We start from the raw sequence: 27,895 nt of genomic DNA, 5'->3' as shown, positions 1-27,895 counted from the left end.
TATTTCATTGATGTTTTTCTTTGATTCCTTCCTCTCCAAGCAACTTGGGATTCAAGCAGCAGGACATAGATTTTGTTTGTTCTTCCAAACTGCTTTATGGACAGACTCTTCCAACACCTAGATACTGTTCAGTCATTCTCTCTCTTTGTCTGTCTTACCCAGTAACTTTCAAGCAAAATGGTTCATTTCAGCCAAAAGTAGATGTCTGAAGAAAGGAAGTCCCAAATTGAAAATGGTTTGAAAATTTAAGATAGGTTTAGACTAGAAGAAAAACTGTTTTGTCATTAAAGGGAAGATAGAACCCAGCTTTTATTGATTCTATTTGGCAACAATTGGCAAGCCCATCATCATATGGTACCTCTTTGGTGGGTGAACTATTGCATAGCATTTTATTATGAAAGACAGAGGGCAAACAGCAGTTATTGAACAAACCACAAACTTGTAAGGCTTCTTTAGATCCAGTCAGATCAAATGCTTGTTCACCTACATCTTTCAGCATGTTTTAATACAAAAGCAGTTAGAGAATAAATATTCTCAGATTTTGGGGTAGTAAGAAGAATAGTAATAACTTTGAAGATCCTAATTGCATGAAGATGAACTTTAGTGATTCATTAACATGTATTTTTTTCCTTGACATTTTCATCCTATATTTAAGAAAAAAAGCCAAGAACCTAAGGAATGCTGAGCATGTTGAGCTGTATTTGCTATTTGCACAGGCACATAGCTGGTATTTGAGAATCATAGTTTTGCTTGAGGCTTTGTTATCCAGTTACCTTTTGGTAACATGTGGTTTTCATTATACAGATACCTAGAGTCTAACAAAGGCACTAGTTGTGTATAGTTCCTAAGTTTTGAACATTGATTTCATATTTAATTTCTCTGTTGCATCAATGTACCTTGCTTTTTATTTTGCTAATGTTAAGAGAGCAGCTTTGCCTAGTTGTCTGTGCAGTACCTACCTCTGAAAATACAGGGAGACAAAAATTGTCTCCTCATTGTGCACTTACCTCTGTAACATAGTGATAGCAGCTGCTCAAAGAACATGTAAAGAAGCCACAATTACAACAGACTTAGCTCTACTACAGAAAGGTGACTAGCCAGACAGCAAGTATCCTCTAAGGTACTTTTAGCTAAAAATAGTTAAATATGCTGAACTTTAGGTGCTTAGACTAAGAACATTCCTCACATTTTATAAATATTATTCATTATGACTTTACCATTTAAACAGAGGCAGCCACAAAATCTCGGCTAGAACTTATAAAAGAAAAAGCTTTAGCATTTCTTGAGGATCTAAAATTTAAAGCAGAAGAGGCTTATAAAGATATGGAAATGTGGCTTGGATCCACCTACTTGGAGGAAAAATCAAGGTAACATGTATAAATTTTAAACAGGATTTTTTTTCCTTTTTTTAATCTAGACTATACTAGTAAATATACTTGTTTCTTGAGACAAAGGTAATTTGGAAAAAAAGTCAAAAATAATAATTTTATTTAGTTTTATATTAGAAACCCGAATGCTAATAACTCATTTCTTGGTTGATTAAAAGGTTCTGCTTGTAGCTGTAAAGGTAATTGTCATGCTGTGCTATTTTTCTAGACTACAGATTTAGCAGATTAGTGAGCAGACAATCAGTTACTCTGTTTAGTAGAAAGCTCTGTATCATTTCAGTAGTTTTTGTCACGTTGGAGTGTGGGATTATTTTCTTTCCTGTTTTTTATGTGCCCTGGAAAATTCCACCTATTACCCTTATCACCACATATTATATTTCTCAAAATTATATAAAGGACCATTAAAAAAAGTTCTCCTTCACAATTTTCCTGTCCCAGTAAATAAAATGCACTTGGGATCACTACAGCACATTAGACTATCTGGCATAAAATGACCAGTGTCTATATCATTAAAGGGCTTTTCCTCTCTAAAGGAAAGGAGTGACTTTGCCCTTTGCAAAGTATTTCTATATATGTATACTAACTTTCAAATCATACCTGGGACAGTGCTGCTTAATCCACATCAGGGTACAACCACGAAGAGAGGTATAAATGGAGGATGTGGGGGCTTTAACAGGCCTTTAATAGCTCAAAGAGGCAAAGCCTCTTCTTTCTAGCCAGTTTTATTTGCTCTCCTGACATGTGCTAACAAAAACACAGTATTTACAGAATATCATATCCTTTGACCTGACACTACAGGACAAATCTGTGTTTGACATTATAGACAGCTGATGTCTTTCCCTGTATAAATTGTATTCATTGCACTTGAAACAGGAGATCATGTACCTCTCCAGTGTGCTAGCCTAGAAATTGCTTTCATGTTTTTCCATCAGGTCTCTTCTGTGCCTTAGATCTGACTTCATTTAAATTTCTGACTACAGTCAAAAGGTTTCTTTCAGTCAGAGGAGCAATAGACTTCATAATGATTTTGGAAGTTACAGAATTAACACAGAGGATTTGATATTCTTATTTTAGGAAAGCTTTAAAAAACAAGAACATTAAAATTTAAAGCTACATTGCTACCATTGTGTATTATACTCATGAGTTTCTGCATTTATGCTTTCAGTGTTGAAAAACTGGTAGAGGTTGCACGACATCATATTGAGAGTTCTAGCAAAATCCAGTATGAAATGACTTTAGAAGGAAAAGATTTCTTCATCAATAGTGATGTAAAAATGGTTCCTGACCCTCTTCCTGACCCTGTTCCTCCACCAGAATTTCAGCGCATAGAAACCTCTAGAAGTAGTACTCTAACCATTTCACAACTTACTGCACTTCATAAGCAGTTTCTACAGCTGGCACCTAAAGGTAAGAAATTTTTTCTTTTAGCTCCCAAAGGTTACCTGCTTAAAATCTAGAGTAATTGGAAGCTTAGTTAGTTATCTATATTGTTAAAGATAACATGAATTATCTGTACTGTTAAAAATTGTGCTACAGTTATAGATCCTGCTGCATAGAAAAACAAAGTCATACTGGGGGATATTAAAAATGTAGAATAACAGACCACCTGAAAGCTTTCAATGGCTTTCCTATGGGTTTTTTATTGTCAAGACCATATGTTTAGCATTCTTATAACGGGTTTCTCTGTAAGAGGTTTTCAGTACAGTGTGCATCATGCTTGCTTGACTTAAATATGCAAGTTCTAGTATTATTTACTAATTGACAGCTCAGTGAAATCAAGCTATATTATTTTAAAACACAATTTTGAAATTATCACTATTTTCATGGAAGTATTATATAGGGTCTATTATAAATACTAATCATTATATTCTTTAAGTCAATGTGTGCCTGTTGTTTGGGTGATTTGCAAGCATTAGCTCAGATATGTGTCTTTTTTATCCTTTAAACATGCATTTATTGTAGATCTACCCTCTAATTATGGGAACTTAAGGCTTAGGATGCCTAAAAAAGGAATTACTTGCAATAGTTCTTGAGACTGTATAAATGTTGCAGAGTAATTTAGGTGAGGCAGTTTTAAACTGAGATGGAAAATAGTTACACATGTATTTGCAGAGTGTTTCATTACCAGTGTTCCTTATTGTAACTATGATTTTAGTACTATTGCCACTAAGATTGTGAAATACAGTGTGCAAACAAGTGCTTGCAATTCAAGATCTAACTCTTCCAGTGTAATAAGGCCACAAAGGCACAATGAAGTTGAGTTTAATTCTTTATTGGGAAATTATTTTCATGTATATCTATAGAGCAATTCCAACTTCCTTTTGTATATAAAACTGTTTTAGGCAGAAGGTTTTCCCTTAGAGTGATGCATGTCATCTTATCTGTAGTGTAGGAGTGTAGATATGTGTGTAAGCTTTAAAATCTTCTGTTGAGACCTATTCTGCAGATAGAATTGCATACATAATGCCACATGAAACTACAATTCTGTGTGTAATCATTTACAGTGCATTTACATAGAAGTGAAATCATTTACATAGAAGTGAAACACCAGTTTGATTGGTACTTCCACTTAAAAGGTTTTTTTTGGTTTTAGATCATTCATGACTAAATAAACCAAAAAAATTTGTCTATTACAAGCTTTAATATTTTTGATCTATTTAGGACAGAACAACCATTTTCTTTGTAAATTTGTAATAATTAGCAAGAAAACAACTGAATTCTTTATCATTCTACAGTATTTCCCCTTTATTATTCCCTAGTATTATATTCACTAAAATGACCCAACATGACTTGCGTGACTATTTGAAAAAGGAAATTTCTTGCCTTAGCACTCATGAGACAGTAAAATAAAGCCTGTTGATTGTTCTCTGAGACAATGGGAAAGAATTATAGTTTAAAATAAGGTCCCATACCCCATGTAGTTATCTTCTGTTTGGTGACTATTAAGTTAAGATACTTACCTTTCTGGATAGCTGAATTAGGATGCTTGCACAAGCTGTGCAAGTCATCTTTAAAGTACTTCCTCCCAGTCTCTTATGCATTTTAAAACATCATCAATCACATTCCTAAGGCAACCACTTCGCTTCACTATAGACTCCTTTATTTTCTAAACATCAGGAAAATTTTTCATATCCTTCTGTCTCTCCTTGTTCTATAGAATGGTCAACAGAAAATACACATCTCAGTAGTTAATCTCTCACTGAACAAAAGAGGGGAAAACGCTAAAGCACTCAGCACAGTGGCAGTGAAATTGCTGAACAGCATCTCTAAAGGACATAACAAAAAATAACAAATAAATCCCTGCCTTGGAGAACCTCCAAACAGATCTAGATTTGCTGCCAAACATCTTAATTTTTCTTATTCTTACCCATCCCAGCATATTTCTCAGCATTCATAGCGGGAATCCACATTAAAAAAGCACATGGGGCACAGGCTATTGGGCAAGTCTAAATAGAATTAATCTACCAACTCCTAGTCATAGAGTAGAAGTAGCATTGAATAATAAATTTCCCAAAGTTGTTCTGAAAATTGGAAGTAAGGCTTTTCTAAAACATCATGGAGATTACATAAAGCATATTTTACCTTAAAAATACAAGCAAACAAAGAGTAACAAAGGAGGGGTGATTATATTAGAAGAAATTAACATGTAAGCAGGTTTCTCACAAGATATTTGGTAAATTTAAAAAGAAAGTATTTTCAAGATATATTTAATAAATTGCCAAAATTAAAGCTATAAGTGGGAGTGCCATTATACTTTTAAAATGCTTGATATTCATGGAAGAATTCTTATGAACCAGTTTTATGTTTCCTAGGAATCTAAAGTTTTAAAGAACTGCTGATTCTTCACAGACAACTTTGTGCTGTCCTGCACACTTGGCTCTCCATGGAAGCACATTACTCTCCATTCTGTGCACGAACGGACTAAAAAACCTGTGCTGGACCCCCCTACCTACTTACAGTCTTTCATTTGAGAAAGAAATTTATTTTTTATTTTATTATTATCCCAAATGCTATTGCCCAAAGTCAACATGAATCTGCGCTTACTAATTTCTCTTTTTGATCAAATTTTTAACAGTGCTCTAATGTATTATGCTGAGAGTGTTTTTCATAGGAAGAGCTGTGATGAGTCCTAAATGGAGCTAATAACATTCACCTTTTTAATTTTCTGTCTTACAGTCTTTTTGAATGCATGCTTTTCTTATCAACAAAATTAAAATATCTATTAGATCTCAGCCCCTTTGATTCCCTTCAGCACTATTGTCTTCTACAACCACATCTCGTCATTTCAATTAGCACACACGGAATTTCTCCATTTTCTTCTAAAGCTGTTTCACAGAATGCAATTTGGGTGTGGTTTTGCATTACCAAGCAGATCAAAGTAGATTCTGTTCCAGATTTGTTCTCCATCTTATGACTGAATCACACCAAGAGCATTTTAATTTTTTTTTCTTTTTTCACAGACATGATCCTTATGAATTACTCCAGTTTAATTTCAGAAATTATTCTATAATTAAATAGAATAAAGAGATGCTAGTCAGGGTTTAAAAAATTCTATATCCAATAACCAAAACAATGTTTAAAATACTTATATGTAAAACTATTAAATAGTCTGCTAAGATGTAAACGTAAGGGACAACCAATGACCATATTGCATTGCTGTTTGTTTTCAAATTGTGAACTTGTGAATTGAATTTTACTGTGTTGGTAGATTTGGAACAGACAGTTATTTTAAAATGTGTGTGTCCTTCAGCTGGAATGTCACTCTTCAATGGAATATTTATTGAGTCCAATATATAGGATGACCCTGGATAATGTGTACAGATTATACTTTCTTTCCCCAAGCACTCTTGTAGAAACAGTTGAAGACTAGTAGTTGCCTGACTTTTATGCAAATAGAGATTGAAGTCCATATGAGAGCATAGGAATAGTTTCATTATCTCTAACTTATATCTTTTAAAGACTATTTATCTTGAAAATATGAATGTTTTGAGTTTGTGGACAGAGGAAATATCTCTTTCTAGGTGAAAACTTAGTAATTCTACCAATAGTTTAATTTATATCTCCTGTAATGTCTCTTACTAAGCTATGTATGTTATTTAATTTCAGAAATTTGTGAAACATGTTTGTATATGTTTCTGTGCATTTGAATATATATATAAATTAAGATTTCGGTCAGTGTGACAGAGGACCTCACCCCTCACTACTACACATATGCAGCAACAAAAATGCCTTAATTCTTGATGCTTCTAAGTTTAAAATCCCAGTTCCTACCATTTAATGAAGATGGGAAATATAGTAGCACCAATAATAATTAGTGAATAAATTATGCAAATATTTTTAGTGAAATTGACCTGTAGGGAGTGATAAGTCTATCAACAACTTAGATGATAATGTCATGTTTTTTAGAGTTCCATCTTTTTCATCTAAGGGTAGAAGTATCCCATATTATTACCTTTTAGAGTCCTAAAGTTAAAATAATATAATTCATCCCTCATGGTTTATTTCACTTATTAATCCTACAGAATTACTATGGAGTCTGGTGTGTGATTTGCAAGGGTTTACTATCCAAAGCTCTAGGCAGGAATTGCTATGGAAACATTTTTCTCAGTGAAAATAGAAGGGAATTAATCTGTTCAAATGTTTTTGGTTATTTGATGATAAGGGAATAAATGGCAACATAATTCTCATCTCTAGTGTAAGTTTACAATCTCTTAATATTTTGTTGCCTGTGTAAATTTATAATATAAATGTTTAATACAGATTTACTACTTCATCAGTTTATGGACATATTTTTATACAGTTCCTATCAAAAATACTCTACTGACTGGTGCATCATTAAGAAATGGTCTCTTTTGTATATCTGCCTTATAACTGAGGCACAGTGATTTCTTTTTATTTAAATGTCACAGGTTCCATTTAAAATGTCACAGTCCTAGTTCACAGGGTGTAGTGTAAACTAATGCTGCTGTCATTTATAGTGCTCTTTTTTAAATGTTTAATTTTTCTGTTTTCACATAACACTAGTTGTCATAATCTTAATATCTTCACTAATTAATTTTTTTTGCATTTTTTTGAAGTTTGTGGCTGTTTATTGAAACATATAAAGGCTTGCTAGTCACTGTGAGTATCAGGGAATGATACTACCTCTTAAGAGGATTTTAATGATAACAGTTCTACCTAATGTAACTTTTCCCACATTAGTTTTCTTCTTGATTTCACTTGATAAAAAACTTTATGTAAAGAAGTTGCTTCATAGATTGCTTCATAAGTAGTACAGGCTGATTTCCTTTGTTCTTTCCGTGGTACCACTGCCACAGGTCCCACTTTTTCCTATGTTCCCAGTTTCTCCGTGTGAATTGAAAAAAAACATTGGAAACACTGGAGTCCCATCTTACAAGGAATATTATGCCTGATAGTGGATCACAGGTCTACTCTGATCCCTATTTCTCTAACCACCAGCAAATTTCCACAGGTTTCCATATGCCCAAAGAAGCAGTAGGCACTACAGAGGTGTTAAAATATTTTTGTCTCAAGTTGCAGGTCCAGTTCTCCAGCCCCCCACATCTTTTTCACCTTACCTTGTGGTTTTGTGGCTGCCTAATGAAGTCTCTTAATGTGTTTTAAGAATATTTTTCTTCCACTTTTCCATTCTGTGAATGGCACCTGGACACATGTCAGAAGAACCTCCTGAGACAGTCCATTTTGCTGTCCATGTGGACCACAGCTACTACCTCAGATCTTAACTTCTTTTCAAGAATCATTCATACTGGAAATGTATTTAAACTGCATGTTCCTAACTTTTTAAATTAATATAATGGCCCTTCAGGATGCTTAGAATAGAATTGAACAAACTGTCACTTTTTTCAACAATGGGAACAAACAGTTCTCACAAATTGTATACTGTATATATATATAAAAATTGGCCCCTTCTTCTAAAATAGAGTGACATACAAAAACTCTTTTTCTCAGGACCTTTTAAAGCACTAGAAATAACATTTCTCTCTATGATTAGGTTAATGTACTCATTAACTTTGCTTCTTGACGTACACATCACAATAAGGAGGAAGAGTCAGATTTTAGGTCATCTGCAGGGTGTTGCTTTTGTTATTTACCAGTGAACAAATAGATTTCTCATTTTATTGCTTCCATTCTGCATGCTATTTCTCTTGCTTATTTGATTACTTTCTTTTCAAAATCCTAAAATTATGGCAATGGTGTACTAATAGAATCATTAAATTACTGGCCAAAAGTAGGAGATAAATGGGATCTAGAAATAGAATTCTTAAAATGTCAGCTTATGGGATTTGTGCCTACAAAATACAAGGGTGACCATCTTCAGAACAATTTGGGAAAAGTTGAGAACAATCTCAGTGCATTAAGAATATATATATACAGTGCATATCCAGTTATAAAAGCAGTAATAATATGATTTTCAAGTAAATACATTTTAAGAAGATCCTATCAGTTACTATGTAAGCATCTTAGGCATTCTGTGTCAGGTTTTTGATTATGTATTTACAGATTTACTCCAAGTTAACATTTCTGCTAATTCCAGGTATGATGGACTTTGCAGTAAGTTTGTGACTTCAGCAGTATTTTCTGGAGATGTTTTGCCTAGACCATTCTGAGAAGACCATTCTGAATTCCACTTCATAACTTTGCTCTTCCCTATTTCAAAAATAGCATTGATGCAGCTGTACTTCATGGGTTGCATACTGTAACAAACTTCTAATAGTCAAAATCAAAACTGACCATTTCTTACAAGAATCCTTGGTAGCCTTCAAGTCTGCTTTCTTTGTTCTCTTTCATGGCTGTTCTTTTCAAGTCACACTCTAGTCCTAAATTAACAAAATAAAAATGGCCAAAAACAAAGAAAAGATGCAGCTGATATTTTATCAAATAAAATTTATTATATATTTAGCTGTTTCTTTTTAAATTATAGCCATAAGAGCACTGAAGCAATTTAAAAGCAAGACTAATTCTTCTAGCAACAGAGAAGTTGGTGACAGAGGGAAAGAGAAGAAAAACTTGGGACATCAGAAAACAAAGAGGAATCACCAGTTTCCAAAAATATGGCTAACAGAATATTCCTGGTTAAAATATGATGATGAAAAGGGAATAATGTTTTGTGTACCATGTCGTAAACATAATGTGGATTTGGGGGAAAATATTCATAATTTTTGTTCAGGCACTGATGATTTCAAACTGGAATTTATAAACACACACCAGAGTAGTGAAGCTCATGCTTGGGCTACCTGCATGGAAGCTGCCAGTTCTGCTTCCCCAGATACAGCTTCTGCTGAACAGATGTTGAAGAGCATGAACTCCTTAACATTGGGTAGAGTAGAAGATATTTTTAGAAGATACCATGCTATTGCTAAATCTGGCTCTCCCTCTACAGATCCTGACAGAATGTGCAAACCAGATAAACTTTAACATGACCTTTCTCAGATGTGTCCTTCTGAAGATTTCCCTACAGAGGCAGAACAGATCATCTAATCATTCCTGATTATTAATTGCACGAATTAGTCTTCCCATAACAAGCACTCTCACAGACAGAACGTGACTAATATGCTTCACAGCTTGAACTACATTTTATTTCCCTCTAAGAATATTTGTTAGGGTTGCAATAAGAATAATATATCTTTATTTTTATCTAGGAGCTGAGAATGAGTATAGTTTAGATAATATTTTCATATTTCATATAGATAGCATTTTCATAATTCTACATATTCTGAATGGAATTTTCTACTTGAGAATTTCAAAAGGTAAAGCATACCAGCAGAATATATTTCTACCATCAAGGAAATAGTAAGGATTTATATAAAAAAATAGCTAAAATAAATCATTTAAGACCCTTCTTGCTTCCTCCAACAGCATGTGAAGTTGTACTACAGGTAATTTGGGAGAAATTAATACGAGGTCATTCGCCTTTAAATCAAGCCTCTGCTAAATCAAAATAACTCTGTACTTTCAATGTAAAATGTACATAGTATTAGCAGAATATACCCAATACCCCACACCCAACTGTACTACTCAGCTCTGCTCTGTACTGTGCTATGCTATACCACACACATATATATGTATATACACATACAGTCTCTTTTTGGTGTTTTGCATAGATGTTCATGGTTCTTCTGTGTATCAGAAATGGAGTACATTTTGAAGAAATGCCTCGTTAAAGCATGTTAGTCCACTACAGGGGGGTTAATCTGTAGGGGTCAGAAATAGAGATCAGTATTGTGATTTGTAAAAAATGTCTAAACTTGTGAATTTGCAGACAAAAAAAAAAAAAAAAAAAAAAAAAAAAAAAAAGGTTAGATATACTTTGCCTAATAAGCAACAGGATCTATATTTCATGGATTACCTTATTAGATATATGGCTTGTTATATAGAATTGTGATTTCTAAGGGTTTCTTTTAAATCACATAATACCAAGAGGGTTCTTTACCCTCAAAGTTTCAAAATGGAGATTTTTAACTGTGTAGGAAAAGTTTGAAAATGCGTCCCAAGCATATCCAACAGGTAAAAGCAAAATAAGAAAAAAAACCAAAACAAAATAATGGTGGTTCTATGTATACTGTAACCCTGAAGTAATTTCCATGATGCAGGACAGTGGCATGTTTTCTCATAATTTTCTTTTCATCCATGAAGCTAGAACAATTCCTTCAACCTCACATCTCAGGAGATATATATTCTAAGACTGTGATGATTCTTGCTGCTTTCTTTTGGGCAATCTTTAGTTTACATACATCCTTCTTGATCTAGAGTTTCCAAAGTTGTATTATAGCAGAAGTCTTAACATCTGGAGGAAAAGAAAATAAATTATTTCCAATGACTTCCCATGTACTTTCTTATTGTATGGTGATCTGCTGTAATCCTTAGAGACTTCTCTGTAAAAATTTTAAATTGGTAGTAAGATTTCCTTTGGGACATTTATTCAGTCCACTATGTCAGCCCAGTGGGGCACTTGGCATTTATCTTTATTGGATAGTGTCCTTTTATTCTAGACTTTTTCTCCAAATTTTAAAGTTCACTTTGAATTCTAATTCTGTTCTCTGAATGTGCTTTAAGTCTGTTCCTGAGTTGTTCTATCTGCATTGTAATAAATGTATCTATTTGTGCAGTCATTTCCAAAGAGAACTTTGGTCTGTTTCTGGTTATTGACCCATCTCTGCAGTTTTTCAAAATCTTCATGAATTCTTTTTACAAGATGCCTGCCACTCCTTCTAATTAAAAATGTTTCATTTGCTATTCAGTCCCCTACATTATTCAACTAAAACTTTTTAGATTTGATTTCTTTTGTACTTATAAGAGGATTTAGTAAAGAGCATACCTGTTTTGAAATGAGTCTTTCTAAGTGGAAAAAGCCAATTCTGGGAATTGTTTTCCTTTTTCCTTCCTAGAGGACATTATTTTCTTTCACCGCTTGCAGACACCAGTGCTATTTTCTGGGTACCATCTGTGTAGCTGCCCTCTCTCAGCATCTCTCCGTGATTATGAGACACTGACAGCCCTTGAGCTGAAATGATGAGTCACCCCTTGTTTGGTATTATAACCAGATACTCAAAAACACTTCTGTGCTCTGAAATATATACCCAAATCCACTAAGTCTAGACAAAATATCTAAAAACACAATGAGGCATGTATTTCAGCCCTCATGAGGATTTCCTCTGTTTCTCTGAGATTCCCTCATTCCTCCTGCATATGTCAGTAGGACGAATTAAGTCACAGTCCATTTGAAGATTTTGATTTTACTGCAACTTTGGAATTGTCCCTCATCAGATGTTTGAGGAGAAGGTAGAAAAGTAGAAGAAATTGCCCTACAGCACATCAGCAATTCTATAGTTAAAAAAAGTATATAGTTTATGTAAATGGTGAGTAGTGTTTTACATTGCAATCCTTTAATCCCATCTCACACATTAGTTTTGATGCAAGTTCTTTAAATTCCTTGTCCCTCAGATACTTTCAATGTATATTTCTGTAGGTTTACAAAAAGTGATATGAGGCTATTAGTATCCTCTCAGAATTCTGAAGAAAATAAAAATTAAATTTCATTTCAGGAAATCAGAAACTCATAAGAAATACAGGAACTACATCTTTTATTGTCTTGTAGGGAAATCATAGGAATTGAACAGTTTAAAATGTAAGATGGCGTGACAGCTAAGCTAGATTGCCGGTGATCAAATGGAAAGGGATATGTTTAGCAAAAAACAAAATAAAAATTATTAGCTGTACTCTTTAAAGTAAAGCACTAGAAAATCTGAGACTGCAAAGAAGATGTAAATTTTTCTCTGTTGTTTTTTGTTGTTCAGTGGCTCCTTCATGGGCCATAGCTTGGTTGCCCCATGAACCACTAAAATGTTACCTGGTTTATTGAATCTTTGATGAAGTGTCCAAGTGTTGATGCAGTGCTGCAGGCTTCATTGTGCTATATGGAAATTATCTGATTCTTGAGCCTTGGAAGTTTTTATGAAAAAAACCCCAAATTTCTGTTTACCTTAAAATTATTATATTATATTATATTATATTATATTATATTATATTATATTATATTATATTATATTATATTATATTATATTATATTATATTATATTATATTATATTATATTATATTATATTATATTATATTATATTATATTATATTATATTATATTATATTAGCAATCCAAGGTGCTCCAGGAAACAGCACATGATTTATCACCATTTTTAGATGTTCTTTCTCAGTGTAGATAACTCAAAAACTTTCAAAATCTGACATCAGAACACTCATAATAGTCTGACAATACTTTTTCCCCCAGCTTTTGCTTTCATGCTGAAATTTGTGGGAGGATACAAAGGCTTCAAGTCCAGGTGTTTCTCCCTTCTATCTTCCTGTCCCAACAGACTGAGTTTCCCAAAACTGTTTTTGTCTTCTCCAAGCTTATATATGCGTAGGATTTCTCTGCTGTATAAAGATGTGCTGAGGGCATTAATCCTGTTTTTCCTGACTGGAGATGAACAGGTCTACAGGGAGGCAGACTATTAATTCAAATTGGCAACTTGATTTTGAATAATGGCACAATTAAATTAATATTTGAACACATTCTTTATATTCCTATCACATATATTTTTCATAAACCTAAATTTCACTTCACTGTTTCCCTTCAAAGTGTCTTAGCTATACCATGCTCACAGTTTTGCCTTTTCAAATGGACAAGGATTTTGACTGGAAAAAGTAAAAAAACTAAGTCTTTCCAGTATTTCACTGATTGCTTTTAAAGGTAATCTGAAAACTCCTGCTTTGATGCTATGGAATTGACCATAACCTGATCAAATCAGCCTTATCACTCAAAATTTAAATAATTTGAAACTTATTTACTTTTTTTGTTGTTACTGCAGACATTTTGCAGTGAACTCTCACTGACTCAGCAAAGTCCATTTCTGAAAGAAAAGACTCATATCTCTGTTAAAAAATTTTGTGCATAATTTTAATTAGTATAATTTTAATACCCTATATAAAGTTTGGAGTTTCTGTTTGCTCATAAGTAAATCTATTCCAGCTTAAAAAACAGGGTTTGCTGCATTTACCTGATTTTTTCATAGGATATCTTTAAAATAAAATTAATGGAGCTATATTTAACTCCCACATGTGAGTTCTGGGAAACTTTTCAAACAGTTGAATTTTGTTTCAGAGTTCAACAGACAATGGTTCATGTTTTTCACCCCGTTCTCTAGCATACACTTGCTTTAAAGAATGAAGATAATAATTGGTTAAAATAGAGCAGAGTGGAAGAAAATGTAGGTAGGTATTCTGTGCACAGAACTCTGTGAGATTGGTCTCTGTGAATGTTCATTAACTGTCAATGTAGACCATGTGAGGATGGATTAGTGATATTAATGCAGATCTGGTCCTGTACCAGAAGAATTGCAGTGCAGCAAAACATTTAAATTTTGCTATTAGACAGGTGACATATGATTAATTTTAAATGAGAAGATTTTATGTTTGGTTTGGAAAATATTAGCATTATCAGTGGTGCATAATAGGAAAGTAAATCACTTTCTCATACGGCCATTAAAATTTGAAAATAGATTTTTTTTTTAAAGAAGTCCATTTAAAAGGCTAAACATATTTCTATATTGATTTTTTTTTTATTAGGTTTTATACCAAAGAAAGTATTTATTGAAAGTGTTAGTGGCTTGGTTAATTCAAATCTTGGAATAAATTGCTTTTCTGATGCATGGAAGAACTTAACACTTGCAGATGTAAGTTAATCCCTATATTCTCTTGAACTGGAGTATGGGTTTGTGTAGAAGATGCAGCATTGTCTTTAGTACAATAAAATGAAGATTATAATATTATAGGATATTATCAGTTTCTCTTTAAAATTCTGTGTCACTAGGAAAGGATCATAGAAGTCACTGTGCCGGACATTTTGTCAGCACTTTATTTATTTACAATTTGCAAATTATTACTTCTTAAGACACCATCCGAGGTTTTCAGATTTAGATACATAAAAGCTTCCAGATCTTCCATACTGAATTAATTTATCTTTCAGATGTTGCTGGTAAGCCTATAGAATGAAAATATTTACTTGGTTTAGTATGTTTTGATAACTATTTCTGACAGTAAACCATGATTCACATTGATATTTTAATTGGATTTCACATGATTTCACCACTTTATTCAGATATTTTTCACAAAGAAGAATTGCATGAGTAAAACTTTTTAATGATAGAGTGGTGTAGTCACATCTGTCATCTTGACTGTATAAAAATCTAACCTCAGGGCAGGAAATCAATTATCCAAGGAAAGCTATCAGTCAAATATTGTCTATTTATAGACCAAATGTGCATGGATCTCATATTCTGTATTCTTTGAGAACTTTTTGAGCTTGTAAATCCTATCTTTATTGTAATAATAGAATTTTCATTTCTTTAAAAGAACCATTTTAAAATGAGACTTTTAAATTTATCATGGAAGCAAGAACTTGCTAACAAAAGGATATTTTAAAAGCATGAGCTAAAGTATATATAGATGACTATTTGGGCCCTCTGTTTTTATTTGGACAGATATCAGCTGCACATGGCTGATATCCATCACAATGGCCTGTGGCCTATTTGGTTTTGCCCTTTATAAAAGTGTGAAACCTCACTGCAGAGCCTTGTCCATCCTGTCCAGGAAAATACCTAAGGATACTCAGGATAATGAAAGCCTATGTTTACATACATTTTTGACAATGTTTACTATTTTGATTTTATAGTTAGAAAATCTGGCATCTGAATTCACAGTGAGCTCAGAACTTACTGACTGGCGCAGATTCTTGCTGGCAGCAGCAGAGCCCTGGCCAGTGCCATCTGTGACACAACTCCTCAAAACACTGCATGGCTTCAGCTCCGTTGATGTCACTGGATCAGGCTTCGTTACACAGGAACACTATATGCAGGTTATAAACCTTTCTGTTTTTTCAATCAAATTTTATTTTGCTAAACTCCCTGAATTGAATGATATGTTGTTTGGTTTATTCATCTTGAGAAATTCAATCTGCATTTTAAATGCCTTAGATCTGAGGGAGCTTTCTAGTGAAAAGTGTTTTCAGGAAATTGATGGCCTAATATGTATCTTGTCCATAGTTACACAAATCAAGTTAATTGAACATACTTTTAACTTGATTTTCCTACTTTTCCCATAAATTAATCTCAAGTGAAAATCCTTTCTGTTTTAAAGAAGCATTCCATGTGCACTTTGATAGCTATTAATTTACTTGCCACTGAATAATATAATTTGCTCCAAGCAAAAATAAGGATATCGGTTTCATCTCATCAGCTTCATTTTAATTAAATGTTTCTTGATTTTTTTCCAATAATAATTTTCTCAAATTAAGATCATTCCTCAAACCTTGAATACATGGAAAATTATAAAATTCTTTGATAGTTTTTCTGGCGACAACTTCTATTTGAATTGTCACATAGTTCAGCAAGGTTTATCAGAAGGAGTATTATGAGTACATTTTTATTCTTTCAGCAAAATTCTGCTCATTTTCACTTACTTTTACTTTGCATTTTTAATCATACTTAGAATGATTACTTGCTGGTTCACTCTCTTAGGCTATACTAGCTGTAAGTATCATATATATGCACATATAGGTATCTACAGATACTCCAGTCTTGCCAGTTTTTGTAACTGTTTGGTGATATTAAATATAATTTTACAATTATTTTGAGTAAATTTCATAGAATCATTATTGTAATTTGTTTGCCAATCACTTAGCATTAGTTGTTAAAGAAAAATAAATAAAGGCTGTGTTAGTCCAGAAGTCTGTCATTTTCAGAACTTCTTTGATTAATTTAAAACTTCCAGAAACACTTGCCAATCCCTGCCCGCCAGAGACTTTCTAAGAAACAAACTCTGCCAAGCCAGAAAACACACACAAAAAAATGCAGGTCTATGTGCATTTATATTTTCTATTGTTGTAAGTTTTACTGAAGAGTTTACAAGTAAGCTAAAACTTACCAGATATGCAGACTGAGAATGTACATTTTTAGCACAGGATCCTATTTCAAATATAATATTAACAGAGCAATTAATTTAATCACTTCAGTTTTACAAGGTAGTAAATATGCAATAAACAACTGATTTGAATAACCTTCCACTGGTAATTTGAGCTGCTTCACCTGTCCTCTCTCTCTGCACCCTTACTGGTAAACTGCACAGTGCTGGGGCCCATCTCCAGGTAATGGTGCTGGATTGTCCCTACTGTGAGGTTGTTTATACAAATTGGTGTGGTTTCACACAAGTGAGTTTTTCTGTAGGAAGTTTGTTCATGCCTATTCAGATCTAGCTGATCCTTCCTGTGTCTAGAGTCTAGTACTACAGAATTGGTTCTGAGCACTTTTAATTTACAGCTGCAGTTCTGGCTCTGTAGGACATCTTGTTGGGATCAGGCAAGCATGGGGATAGCCATGCCTCCATCCTTCATCATACTGAATTGTAGGGACAGTTTATTCTAAAAGTATAGTGTGGACAAAACCTGAAGGGGATATCCTTAAAGGAAAAAAACAGTTCTTGCATGAAAGCTCCATATCATATTCTGCTTATTCAGCAGCACAGATTTACAGCTATGTAGTTAATTTTCACTTTTTTCAAAAGCATACATTCACTTCTATCCTAAGTGATTTTCAGTAATTTCTCAAGTTTCTGTTAAAACGTACAAACAGCTATTTCATTATTCTCATGTCATCATATATTAATAACAAATCATAATAACAAATTCAGTTTGATTAAATCCAGAAATTCGGCTCTTAGTAGCCTGTGTGTTGAACAGCTAGAATATAAAGACCACCTTAGTTCAACATGTGAAAATTAACAAATTTATTTACTTATTTATTTTTAAACTCAGGTTGGCTTATGGTTTAATAGAAATGAAGATTTAAACATAACAGAAAGTTGCGAAGAACCTGTATCTTTAGAAAGGCTAAAACACCTCATAAAGGTAACTGAAAACACAGCTATTTTGAAGAGATCACTATTCAAACATGAGAGGTCTCATTTCAGGGTTTTTTGGGTCTCATTTTTCTTTAATAAGCTTCATTTTTTTGATGTTTTTTTCCGGTCAAGTGGTTCTTCAGAATAATGTAGAGAGGAATCCAAGAGTCAGCCTCGAGTATTCTAAATCATATTCTGCTCAGAAAGACTTAATTACTCCTGTTCTTGGTTGAATGACATTAATTTTGCTACACAGCAACCGGCTTTGTAAAGAGCGGGAAGCAAATGATCACTGCATCTGAGCTCATAAAATTTTCCATGAAAGAGGACGGTAATAATAACCTGAATTAAAAAAAAATGCTTTGAGCATATTTGTCATGATAGAAGGTTTTATTGATTTCTCCCTTTTCTGAGAAACTCAAGTTTCTGTTTCCTTGAATTACTTAACACACATTTATGATTTATCACAGCCTTGATTTGTACAGTCTCAACATGTTCTTAAGTACAGTAGCTCTTCACAGTAATTACTGTATTTCATCCTTTTCTCTATAGTCCTTGATTTGTATTTCATTTAATTCCACTTATAGAAATTAATTTGCCTGTTTTTGCCATTTTGTAGTTTTTTTTCAGTTTGTTTGTGGATACCAAAAAAGACCCTGCTCTGCTGGACTATATTGAGATGCTGCTTTATTTCGCCTCCCACTCTGATCCAGTTGAAGGTGTATACAGAGCACTTAGCATTGCTGCTGGAACATATATTCACAGAAAAAAGAAAGCTTCCCTCCCATGTGTGGTAAAACATTATAGAAAAATACTAGAGAATAATAATAGTACTCTCAAATTATAAATTAACTAGATTTCTCTATATTTGCTTATCCTGGGTAGCTGCAGTCCTTACAGGTAGTCTCACTGAATTCATGGGAGCATTGCATTGGTAATAATACTCAGAAGGATTCTTTCAGAAGTCTGGAAATTTCCTTGCCAATAATGAAAGTTTAAGCTATTTAGAGGTGATTACTCCTTGTGCATATGAATGGAAGTAATTATTTTTCCTAATTGACCAGCTGTCAGTCCCCTGGAATTAGACTGCAGTGTGAGTTCTAGTAATGTTATCTCAAGATGCAAGATGCTGATATTACTTTATTTTCCACTAAGTTTCTTTGGTATATTCAAACACATCTCTGTTGTGTTATTTCCAAGTGTTTACATTTATCTGTAAACCAGAAGGTTTAATAATAATAATTAGTTTCACACAAAATAATTGTAAAATTATTTTTTCAGCCATGATGAGTGCATTGTTGCATCAAATGAAACTTGTCATTTATTAGTATTTCTGGAGTATGTTTTTATTGTTAAAGTCTTAAAACTGGAATTACTCCACTGCATTCATCAGTTACTTATTAGTGAATACTTATATTTATTGAAGTAGAAGTCATTTTTGAGACATAAATTATTTACCTGTACACACCCTGGAAAGAGGTTCTCCCAGGACTTAAAGTATGATTCAGATTTCTAGAAACAGTATAGAAAAGGTATTATTCTACTACACAGGGTAATCATATACATATGAAAAATATCATTTTATAATTTCAAATGACAGAAGTTATTATACCTCCCCGTATTTTGTTTGGCACAACATAGTTTTTGTACACTGGAGAGATGAATAAGGCAATAAGAAGTAAGGCTTTCCACATTTCATAGGAAGAAAGAGAGCACAGAATGCTCCCACAGATACTGTGGTATTAATTTCCCACATTTCGGTAGAAAGTTCTAACTTTCATTTCCTTTGACATAAAGCTACACAATCTGTTCTGATCTTTGCCATTTTCTGCTTGGTTTGATCTGTTTGGTGGGAAGTTTGGTAGTGTATAAGTAAGAGCACTGGCATTGTCATGCCATCTAACCTGAGCATTTCCTCATGCCTGCTTTTTCACTCAAGGCATTGGCTCTATGAATCTGTGCCATGTCTGATGTATGTTCCACAGTATTAAACAGACAGATTGAGTGCCTACTTCACCTTGGAGAGCCCCTCAGAAACTCAGGAAAAATCAAGAATTAGATGTCAAATTAATGTTGTTTGTGAGGATTCTCTTTGACTTTATAGTTGTCTAGGCTGGGGCACAAAATCACCGGACTGATTTTAAAACATCATTGTAATATTTTCTTTCTTCTTATGCCTTGTGTTCCATGCCTATGCACTTAAACGATAATGCTGAATATGGGAAAAAAGACAACAAAAGATATCCTACACCACTGAAGTGAATTAATTTTCTCTATAGGCTTTTGTAGACCCAGAATTTCATGACGGTTATTCCACAAACACAGGGGGGCTAAAAGGAAATGGTGCATTGATATTGTGTCATGTTTGAGCCAAGCTACATCAGGGCCCTGAAGTCCTGAAGACATCCAAATTGGTTTTCAGAGTCAAATTAAGAACCTAAATCTTTGCTTCCCTGTGGCTGTTTACATGTGATCTAAATATCCCAGTTCTCACTCCAGGTACTGGAAATTTAGTAAATATTATCCATGCAACATTCATCAGTGAAATATAAAGAGCTATCCAGCTCATCTCTAAGAAGTTTTACATCTTAGGTAGCTGGCTCATACATAGTCACTTACAGAACTTCACCTAATATGACTCTTTTTCTTGTTCTGTGCTGATAATTGTAATGACCTTTCATTGGTGTCTGCTTCCAGAAATTCATCTGAAGCCTTTGTGTTGTTAAGCTCAGACAAACATATTCTTGAGACTTCTTTTACTAAGTTTGTTTTAAGTCTAAATAATGTTATTATTGATTGTGTAGGTCTCACAGCTCAGTGTAAGCAATGCAATGAGAGACCGAAGAACTTCAGTGCTGATATTTCTGTAATCTTGATTAAAGTGTGTTAAAAAGACTGTAAATTACTTTACTCCTTCTGTGCTCAAATTGAAAGATATTAAGGCCCAAGACACGTAGAACAAGTGTGACTGAACCTCAGCAATCTGTCCCTCCTAATGAGGAAAGAAATGGTTTTTAGAAAGAAATTACATACCATTTTCTGTTGCCGGTGGTTAGTCTACACTGTGATGTAATCTAATTAAAGCACTGTTCACCTATGTGAACAAATCTCCACAGAAGGTTTTTTGTTTAGTTTTTTTAGGTTATTTTCTCTTTAACCAGCTCTAATATTCCCACAAAATTACCTAATTGTTTGCTGAAAGTAAACTTAATTTTTCTGCATAAACTAGAAAATACCTATTTCTGTAGAGAGCTGGTTACCTGTTGGCCAAAGTACAGTTCTTGCAGTGATTAGATTTGGACTAGAAAATTCACACTGGTTTTTTTATGTGAACATCCAGAATTACCAAGTTTACTCCTTAAATAAACACAAAGTTCTTGGTATTGTAGTTTGTAACTATTAAATATTTTTATGTTTTGTTGCTCTGAGAAATATTAGTTTTTCTTGGCAATGTTGGCCACATTCCTGGAAAAAGCTGTCTGTTAAATTCTGGTAATGCCAACATTATGGATATTTCTGAACTGATTTATTCCTCCATCCTATGGTGCAGTAGATAATTTTGTGGGAGTTGATGACTTTTGTTTTGTAAGAACTGAAGTCTGGAATTGTAATCCATTGGTTCTTATGAGTGTTTAACTGAAGCAGATCATCTGCCGACAGTTTATCCCCAAGTGTGATACTTGTGTCTAAATTTTTAGGATTCTTCAAGCCCCAACATACTGTCAAATGAAAAGACTTTAACAGAAGATGAAAAAGAAGTCTTGAATTACACAGATGAAGGAATGATTTCAGTGGCATCTCTACTCAAAGTATTTCATACTAGAGGAAGTAAAGATGAAGATTATCATAGATTTAGGTGTCTGGAGAAGGCAGACAGCTATGATAAGGTAGGCAGATTGATTCAAGGATGGTTTGGTAGCTTGCATCGTACCTTAAAAAAATGCTGTGATCTTTGCTTTTCCATGTTTTTTTTCTTTTTTTTGCAATAAATTGACAACATATTATTTTTACTTGAAGTATTTCATCAAGGTGTACCAAGAATTAGGTGCTGAAGATCTGGCACCCATTCCAGTTGAACTCCTTTTGAAGCATCCTTTCATGGAATATTTGATCAATACATGCCAACAATACAAACTTCCTGTAAGTATTCCTGTCTGGGACACAAAGACTTTGTAAGCACATGTGCTTAAGTTTGCATTATCCCAGAAATGTACATGTAATTAATGTAAATGCTGCCAATTTTCAATGCAGATCAACTATACAGCCCAGCAGCTGTAGGGCAGATCAGGTTTTTTGTTTTCTGTGACAATTCCATCCATCAAAGACTGGGCTGCTTTCTGACCTGGTTTTTGTACAAGTCTTGCTGGCCTGGGACCTCCTACAGGTTTTCCAGTGCCTTGTCTGATGAGGCTTTGCCTTTCTCCCCATCCATGGAGAGGAGTCTGGTTGAATTATCCTCCCAACAGGATCATATTGCAGGGCACTGTAGGATACATGGTAGATCCCATTCCATCCCAGGCCAACCAGGCAGCAGGAAAGGGCATATGGAGGCAGGTCCAAGTGTTCTTCCCTGCCATTCTGTAGAGCTTCTCTGCTGCCTGCACCTATGTTTAAATACGCATTAAAACAGTTGCACAAAAGGCAAGTTTGGGGCAGAGAATCACCCTATTTAAAGTATCAAACTATGGCAAAAATACTTGATATACAGGGTGTAAGAAAATAGCATGAGAAGAGGAAGCTTGCATGTGCATGTCCCACAGCAAATATAGTCTTCACAAGTTTTAGATGATCACCCCCATAGTGCCCCACAAAATGTAAATCTGAATAAGAGACATAATAGTTTAGGAGTAACTTGCTATTTATTAATTCTATTCCTCACTTGTAGGATGTGAATTGCCCAGCATTTATTATATTACACGTAATTACTGTTAGTAAAAGATAAAATATAATAATAAAAGAATATATTTACTCAATAAAAGTGAGGGTTAAAAATCCATTTGGTACAATAGAAAGTGGTAGAAAAATGTAAGACAAAGACAAGACAATACAATTGAAGATTGTAATTAACCATGTGTGTTCATCCTGCATATATTGATGTCTCCGCCAATTTGGGAAGACAGATGCCATGCAATATTAAGTCATTCCTCCCTTCCCCATTCTTTCTTCGTGACTCTCTTAATCGAATACTTCATTTTCTAAATTGAATTTTTTTCCAAACTCACTGAATTTCTTGTAGACCAAAGCATTTTTAAAACCAGCTCTCTAGATGTGTTCCATCTCAAGAACTGTTGTTTGCACAAATACTCACTGACTTGGTAGCATTTCATACAATGCAGCCTGATCATGAAGACCAAATGTGATGAAACTTAAAAAATCTTAATTAAGGTGTAAATTGAATAAAGCCATATCTATGTGCTAGGCAATTTACAGGGACACTTTTCTAAAACGTTTTCACACTGTCCAATAGCTGAAAATCAAATGCACCCTATCTATTCTTTATTAAAATTTCTGATTTTCCTGTACCATTTTAAGGGAAACTCTGTTGCATGGCTTAAAGAGTAGATTGTAGTGCATGCTTAAATTGTATTAGCTACCATCAATTAGCTGTGTTATTTCTGGCTGGTAAGATATATTCAAGGCAGTTCAGGTATAAAAATTGTCAGTCTATGAAAAAACTGTAGGATAATATATATGAATATTGGCAGTAATAGAGGGTTTCAATTCTAGCCTGGACATATTCTAGCCCAGAGGAGTTCCCACATCTTGTTATATTGGTATCATTCAATTTAAATGAGACATTTTCCCACTTATTTGGCAGGTTCTGTTGGTGCCTGTATCTCCTAACTCAACAGTTAGGTGATGCAGAGCTTCAGTTCTCATTTGTAATGCTTAAAATTTCCTCTTGGAAAGGCTTATACTGTCTGTTTCTCAAATATGGTACTCCATGGTTTCTGTACTTAAACCCAGTCTATTTCGTTCCTTGACTGTGCTGTTAAACACAGACTTTTCGATTCATGCATGAAATCAACACCTAGGTTTACAAAAACAGTTTGTATTCACCAGCAAACAGGCATAGAGACTCAGGAGCCATTGTTTTATGGATGGTACAATTCTGGTTTATTACATACAGACTCCAGGAAGATTTTTATGGTATCAATTCCCTATTTGGGGAACAGGTGAACTTTTTTCTTTCCAAGACAATATTTTTAGCTTCAATTATTTTTGCAGAAATTCTCCTCAGAGATGTCTATAAAAATGAAAGTCAACCACAGTGCTGTTATTTTGAGATCTTTTACAAGATAAATATAGCAAGTCAGGGTGTGGTTTCTAAAAGTTAAAATGTTTTTACTAACACAGTCATAAACAGCGGAAAGTAAAATGTTTTGCTGAAAACTATAAAGGGAATGTCTAGCTTACAAGTTTTCAGATTTAAGTTAGGATACCTGATTGGTTTGAATGTTGATGAGCTGTACAATTTCAGTCATTATTTTCTGTCATATCTCAAAAAAAATTTTTTTTCCATGTGAGATACATTGTCTTCTGCAGGGATTTTGTTTTCTCTGCTAGTGGGCTGGCAACATCCTATATAAGGGTGACCTTTCTATCAAATGTACAAATGTCTACAAATTAATATGCCCAGAAATTCTATTACTTTTTAATCTTATTCTTTCTGTCCTGATTACAAGATTTTCTGGTCCTAACTAGAACTTTCAAATGTTTGCCATTGTCAACACATTTTTTTCACTTATCACATGAAATTTATTCCTTGAGAATAAGCCAATGACACATGTGCATTACAGGCTCAATTAAATTTTCTTTAAATAACTTTAATAATAAATGAGAGAGATTTTTATTAGACCAGCTGGTTCAGATGAGAGAAGCAAGCAATCTGCTTTTTCCACTATATGTGTTCGTCTATTTGATTTGGTCAGTTGAAAGGTTTTCTTTATAAGGGTTTTTTCACTCATTATTTATTGTTAAAAATTTTGCTGTCTGTTCTGAGACTGGCACAGATATGGTAATACAGAAACAACCACATATTTTAATAATTCTTCATTTTGATTGTGATAAATTTGAAGAAAGTCTGGGATATATTCTGTTTCTATAATTCCTAATGCTTAATGCAATATTTCTTATGTTATAATTGCTGAAGATAAGGTAGTTTGATAAATAGCATTCAGTTTAATATCAAAAATATTATGCATAGGATAAATTATCTTACATTTCTTATTCTGTTCTCAAATTCTGAATAGCCCTTTTAATTTTTGATAAGAGGGATATCAAATAATATTGCTATGTGTTTATGTTTGAATACATTTAGCACAGGCCCTTGCATTATGCTTGTTCCATCTAAATTAATTGTCATATGGTTACTGTTGTTACTGTTCATTCTGTTGATCATTTCAGTAACATAATTCAGACATTCTTTCAGATAGGAATTCCACTGAAGCAGGATTTCTATTAATGTATAGTTAACATGCCTTTATGAAAAAGCATTTATTAGTATGTTGAAGAACTGTTACAAAATCTGTTTATACCCACAGCAGCCATTTAATATAGCACAACAAACATTCAGAACTCCTTGTACCATTTCACAAAGTAAAAGATCTTCTTGTCATGGGAAGAGTTCATACAGATAATATTAAATGCATCTTATGAACTGGACCATGTATCAAGGTTTTGACAGAAAAAAAGCACTGCTGAATCACTGTCTAGTCATAAGCTGTAACTGTAGTACTTATGAAACTTGAGAAGCTTTTTTCATGTGGTGTTTTAAATGTCCCAGTACGCAAGAAAAGGAAAATCTAACTCAGTGTTTAAAAAAAAGACTCATTTAAAAAAAAGACTTATGCTTCTCTTGATTATGTATCCCATCCCTAAATAATCTTAGAAAATTCGATGAGCATAAAAAATGTTGTTTCTTATATTAAAGAAATATAAATAATATGTGTTAATGTAAAAAAAAAAAATCCTTCATTAAAGACAGACATAGTAAAACTGTTGGAGCACTCTATCTCCAGTTTTTTTACAGTATTTAGTACTGCATTTATTTTTATTGAACCAGGATTGAAACTATTTTTGATGACACAATTTGCTGAAAAATGCTTTCTGATAGTGAATTGTTTCCTAGAGTCAAAGATATTTATCAAAGATAAATATTAGTGCAACCTTCTAAAGGACTGGTAATATTACCAAGGACTAGTAGTATATTTTAGCATAATTCTGTATTCACTGAAATGTTTCTGATATTTTGTGAGGTATCATTACATATAGGCAGTCCATGCTTTTGAAAAAAAGGTTGTATCTTCAAAATATGCACAAAATATATATTGGACGACATGTACATAAAAATACTATGCATATATAAAAAATCTGATTGTTGATTATTCTCCTAAAGGAAAAAATGTGTATTCTGACATTATCAGAAAATCCTAGAAAGTTAGACATTTATCTTTGTATTAAAAGTTCAGCATGTTATTATTTTAAAACAGAAATTCCTTGTTCATCCCACTTACACATACTATAATGGATAGTATTAATGAAATGGGAAATGGAGAAGATTCTGCTAATACCAAATTATTGAAAATGTACAAATCAGACAATATGTTATAAAGAACTAAGCATAAAATTAACCTACTGAGGGTATATATTATTCAAAGTTAGTTACTTATTTTCTTTTGTACTGTTTCCTGGAATTGTTGTTAAAGTTCAGCCTGAAATATTACATATTAAAAAAAAAAAACCCTTAATTGAAGAATTTGTCTTTTTATGTTCTGATAACATTTACTGGTTTAAACAACAGTCTTGATACATCTCTTTACCAATATTATTAAGCTGATGTTTAAGATCTCTATTTAACAGTTGCATTTTAACACAGTGTTGTTTTGTGAAACCACCAAAGGCAATGGATAACACAAAAACATCATCTCAGTGATATTATAGCACCTAACTGAATGAGATCCTGTGCCCTGCTGGAAGACATTTCTGCAATGAGGGGAAGGTGTAATTTACCTCCACTAAAGTTAATCTGTCACCATAATTTGTCAGTGGAAAGCTCACTCCATGGATAGACAGGCGTATTAGTGCAAGTTTTAGGTATTAGTTTTTAGGTGCAAGTTTTAAAGTGTTATTACTGCAGTTTTCAGGCTGCAACATGAAATTACTTTTAATATTTCTTTTTTCCTTTTCATAGGATATTAAAGTCTTCCTCCAAAGATCCAATGTAGCACAATCAACTGATGGGGAACAAAACACATGTGAAGATGTCAATGTATGAAAAATCCATTCCAATTACACATTTACTTTAAATTAAAATAAAACCAACAAAACCACCGATAGGGAAAGTTATGGTTTGCTCATCTGAAATAGTCTGATGATATTTTTAAATAAAATTAAACCAATTTCTAAACTTAGAGATGATATTGTCTTCGTTAATGTTTTGTTAAAAGAGTATGTCCAATTCTTCTAAATGCACTAAGATATCTACTCAGCTTTTTTTATATGTACAGTTTGTTAATTAGCTAATTTTTAATGAATTAGATGCTGTAATAAATTAATCTTTTAAAACTTGTTTCAATTTATAGCTAATAAAATAAATACAAACAGTATTTTCTCTAAGACCAGGATAAACTCAGCATCATGTTCATGAAAACTGAATGTTTGTTGTCAGTGGAGATAATGAATCTTTGCCACTGAAGCTTTCTATTTCTAACCTTGCAGAACACCTCAACTCTGCCACCTGTAAAGACCTGCCTATCCTTTTTTTATTGACACAGTGCGTTCAAGGGCACCATATACTCCAGACACATGCTGCAGATTTTCGTGTGTGATAGGTGCTTGTCTAAAAGTATTTATGGCACACCATGATACCTAGAGAATGTTGACTTCTGTGGCAGATTAAGCAGAGTCTTGGTCAAACATTCTCCTTCCTTACAGCTGAAGTGGATGTTTCTTTCTGTATATGAAGTCTGAGTCTTGGTGCTTTTCCTGGATAATAGGATCGCTGTGTTCAAATGCAGTTTTATTCAATTTCTCCATTCTT

At 33.4% G+C, this 27,895-nt stretch overlaps 1 protein-coding gene across 1 annotated transcript in view; it reads left to right on the top strand.

The window, feature by feature from the left end:
• Window positions 1-27,137, top strand: part of SPEF2 (sperm flagellar 2) — a 73,499-nt gene extending 46,362 nt beyond the window's left edge. The window contains exons 26-36 of the mRNA XM_079330650.1: window positions 1,229-1,367; window positions 2,554-2,795; window positions 9,331-9,818; window positions 13,770-13,848; window positions 14,527-14,633; window positions 15,632-15,814; window positions 17,768-17,860; window positions 18,473-18,646; window positions 21,552-21,798; window positions 21,857-21,993; window positions 27,047-27,137. Of these exons, the coding sequence (XP_079186776.1) occupies window positions 1,229-1,367; window positions 2,554-2,795; window positions 9,331-9,818; window positions 13,770-13,848; window positions 14,527-14,633; window positions 15,632-15,814; window positions 17,768-17,860; window positions 18,473-18,646; window positions 21,552-21,798; window positions 21,857-21,993; window positions 27,047-27,130 (1,973 nt within the window). The 3' untranslated portion in view covers window positions 27,131-27,137. The remainder of the gene's footprint in view (window positions 1-1,228; window positions 1,368-2,553; window positions 2,796-9,330; window positions 9,819-13,769; window positions 13,849-14,526; window positions 14,634-15,631; window positions 15,815-17,767; window positions 17,861-18,472; window positions 18,647-21,551; window positions 21,799-21,856; window positions 21,994-27,046) is intronic.
• The last annotated feature ends 758 nt before the right edge of the window (window positions 27,138-27,895 follow it).

Source organism: Erithacus rubecula (genome assembly GCF_903797595.1).
Source record: "Erithacus rubecula genome assembly, chromosome: Z".
Lineage (NCBI taxonomy): Eukaryota > Metazoa > Chordata > Aves > Passeriformes > Muscicapidae > Erithacus > Erithacus rubecula.
This window is presented reverse-complemented; position numbering and strand designations above follow the sequence as displayed.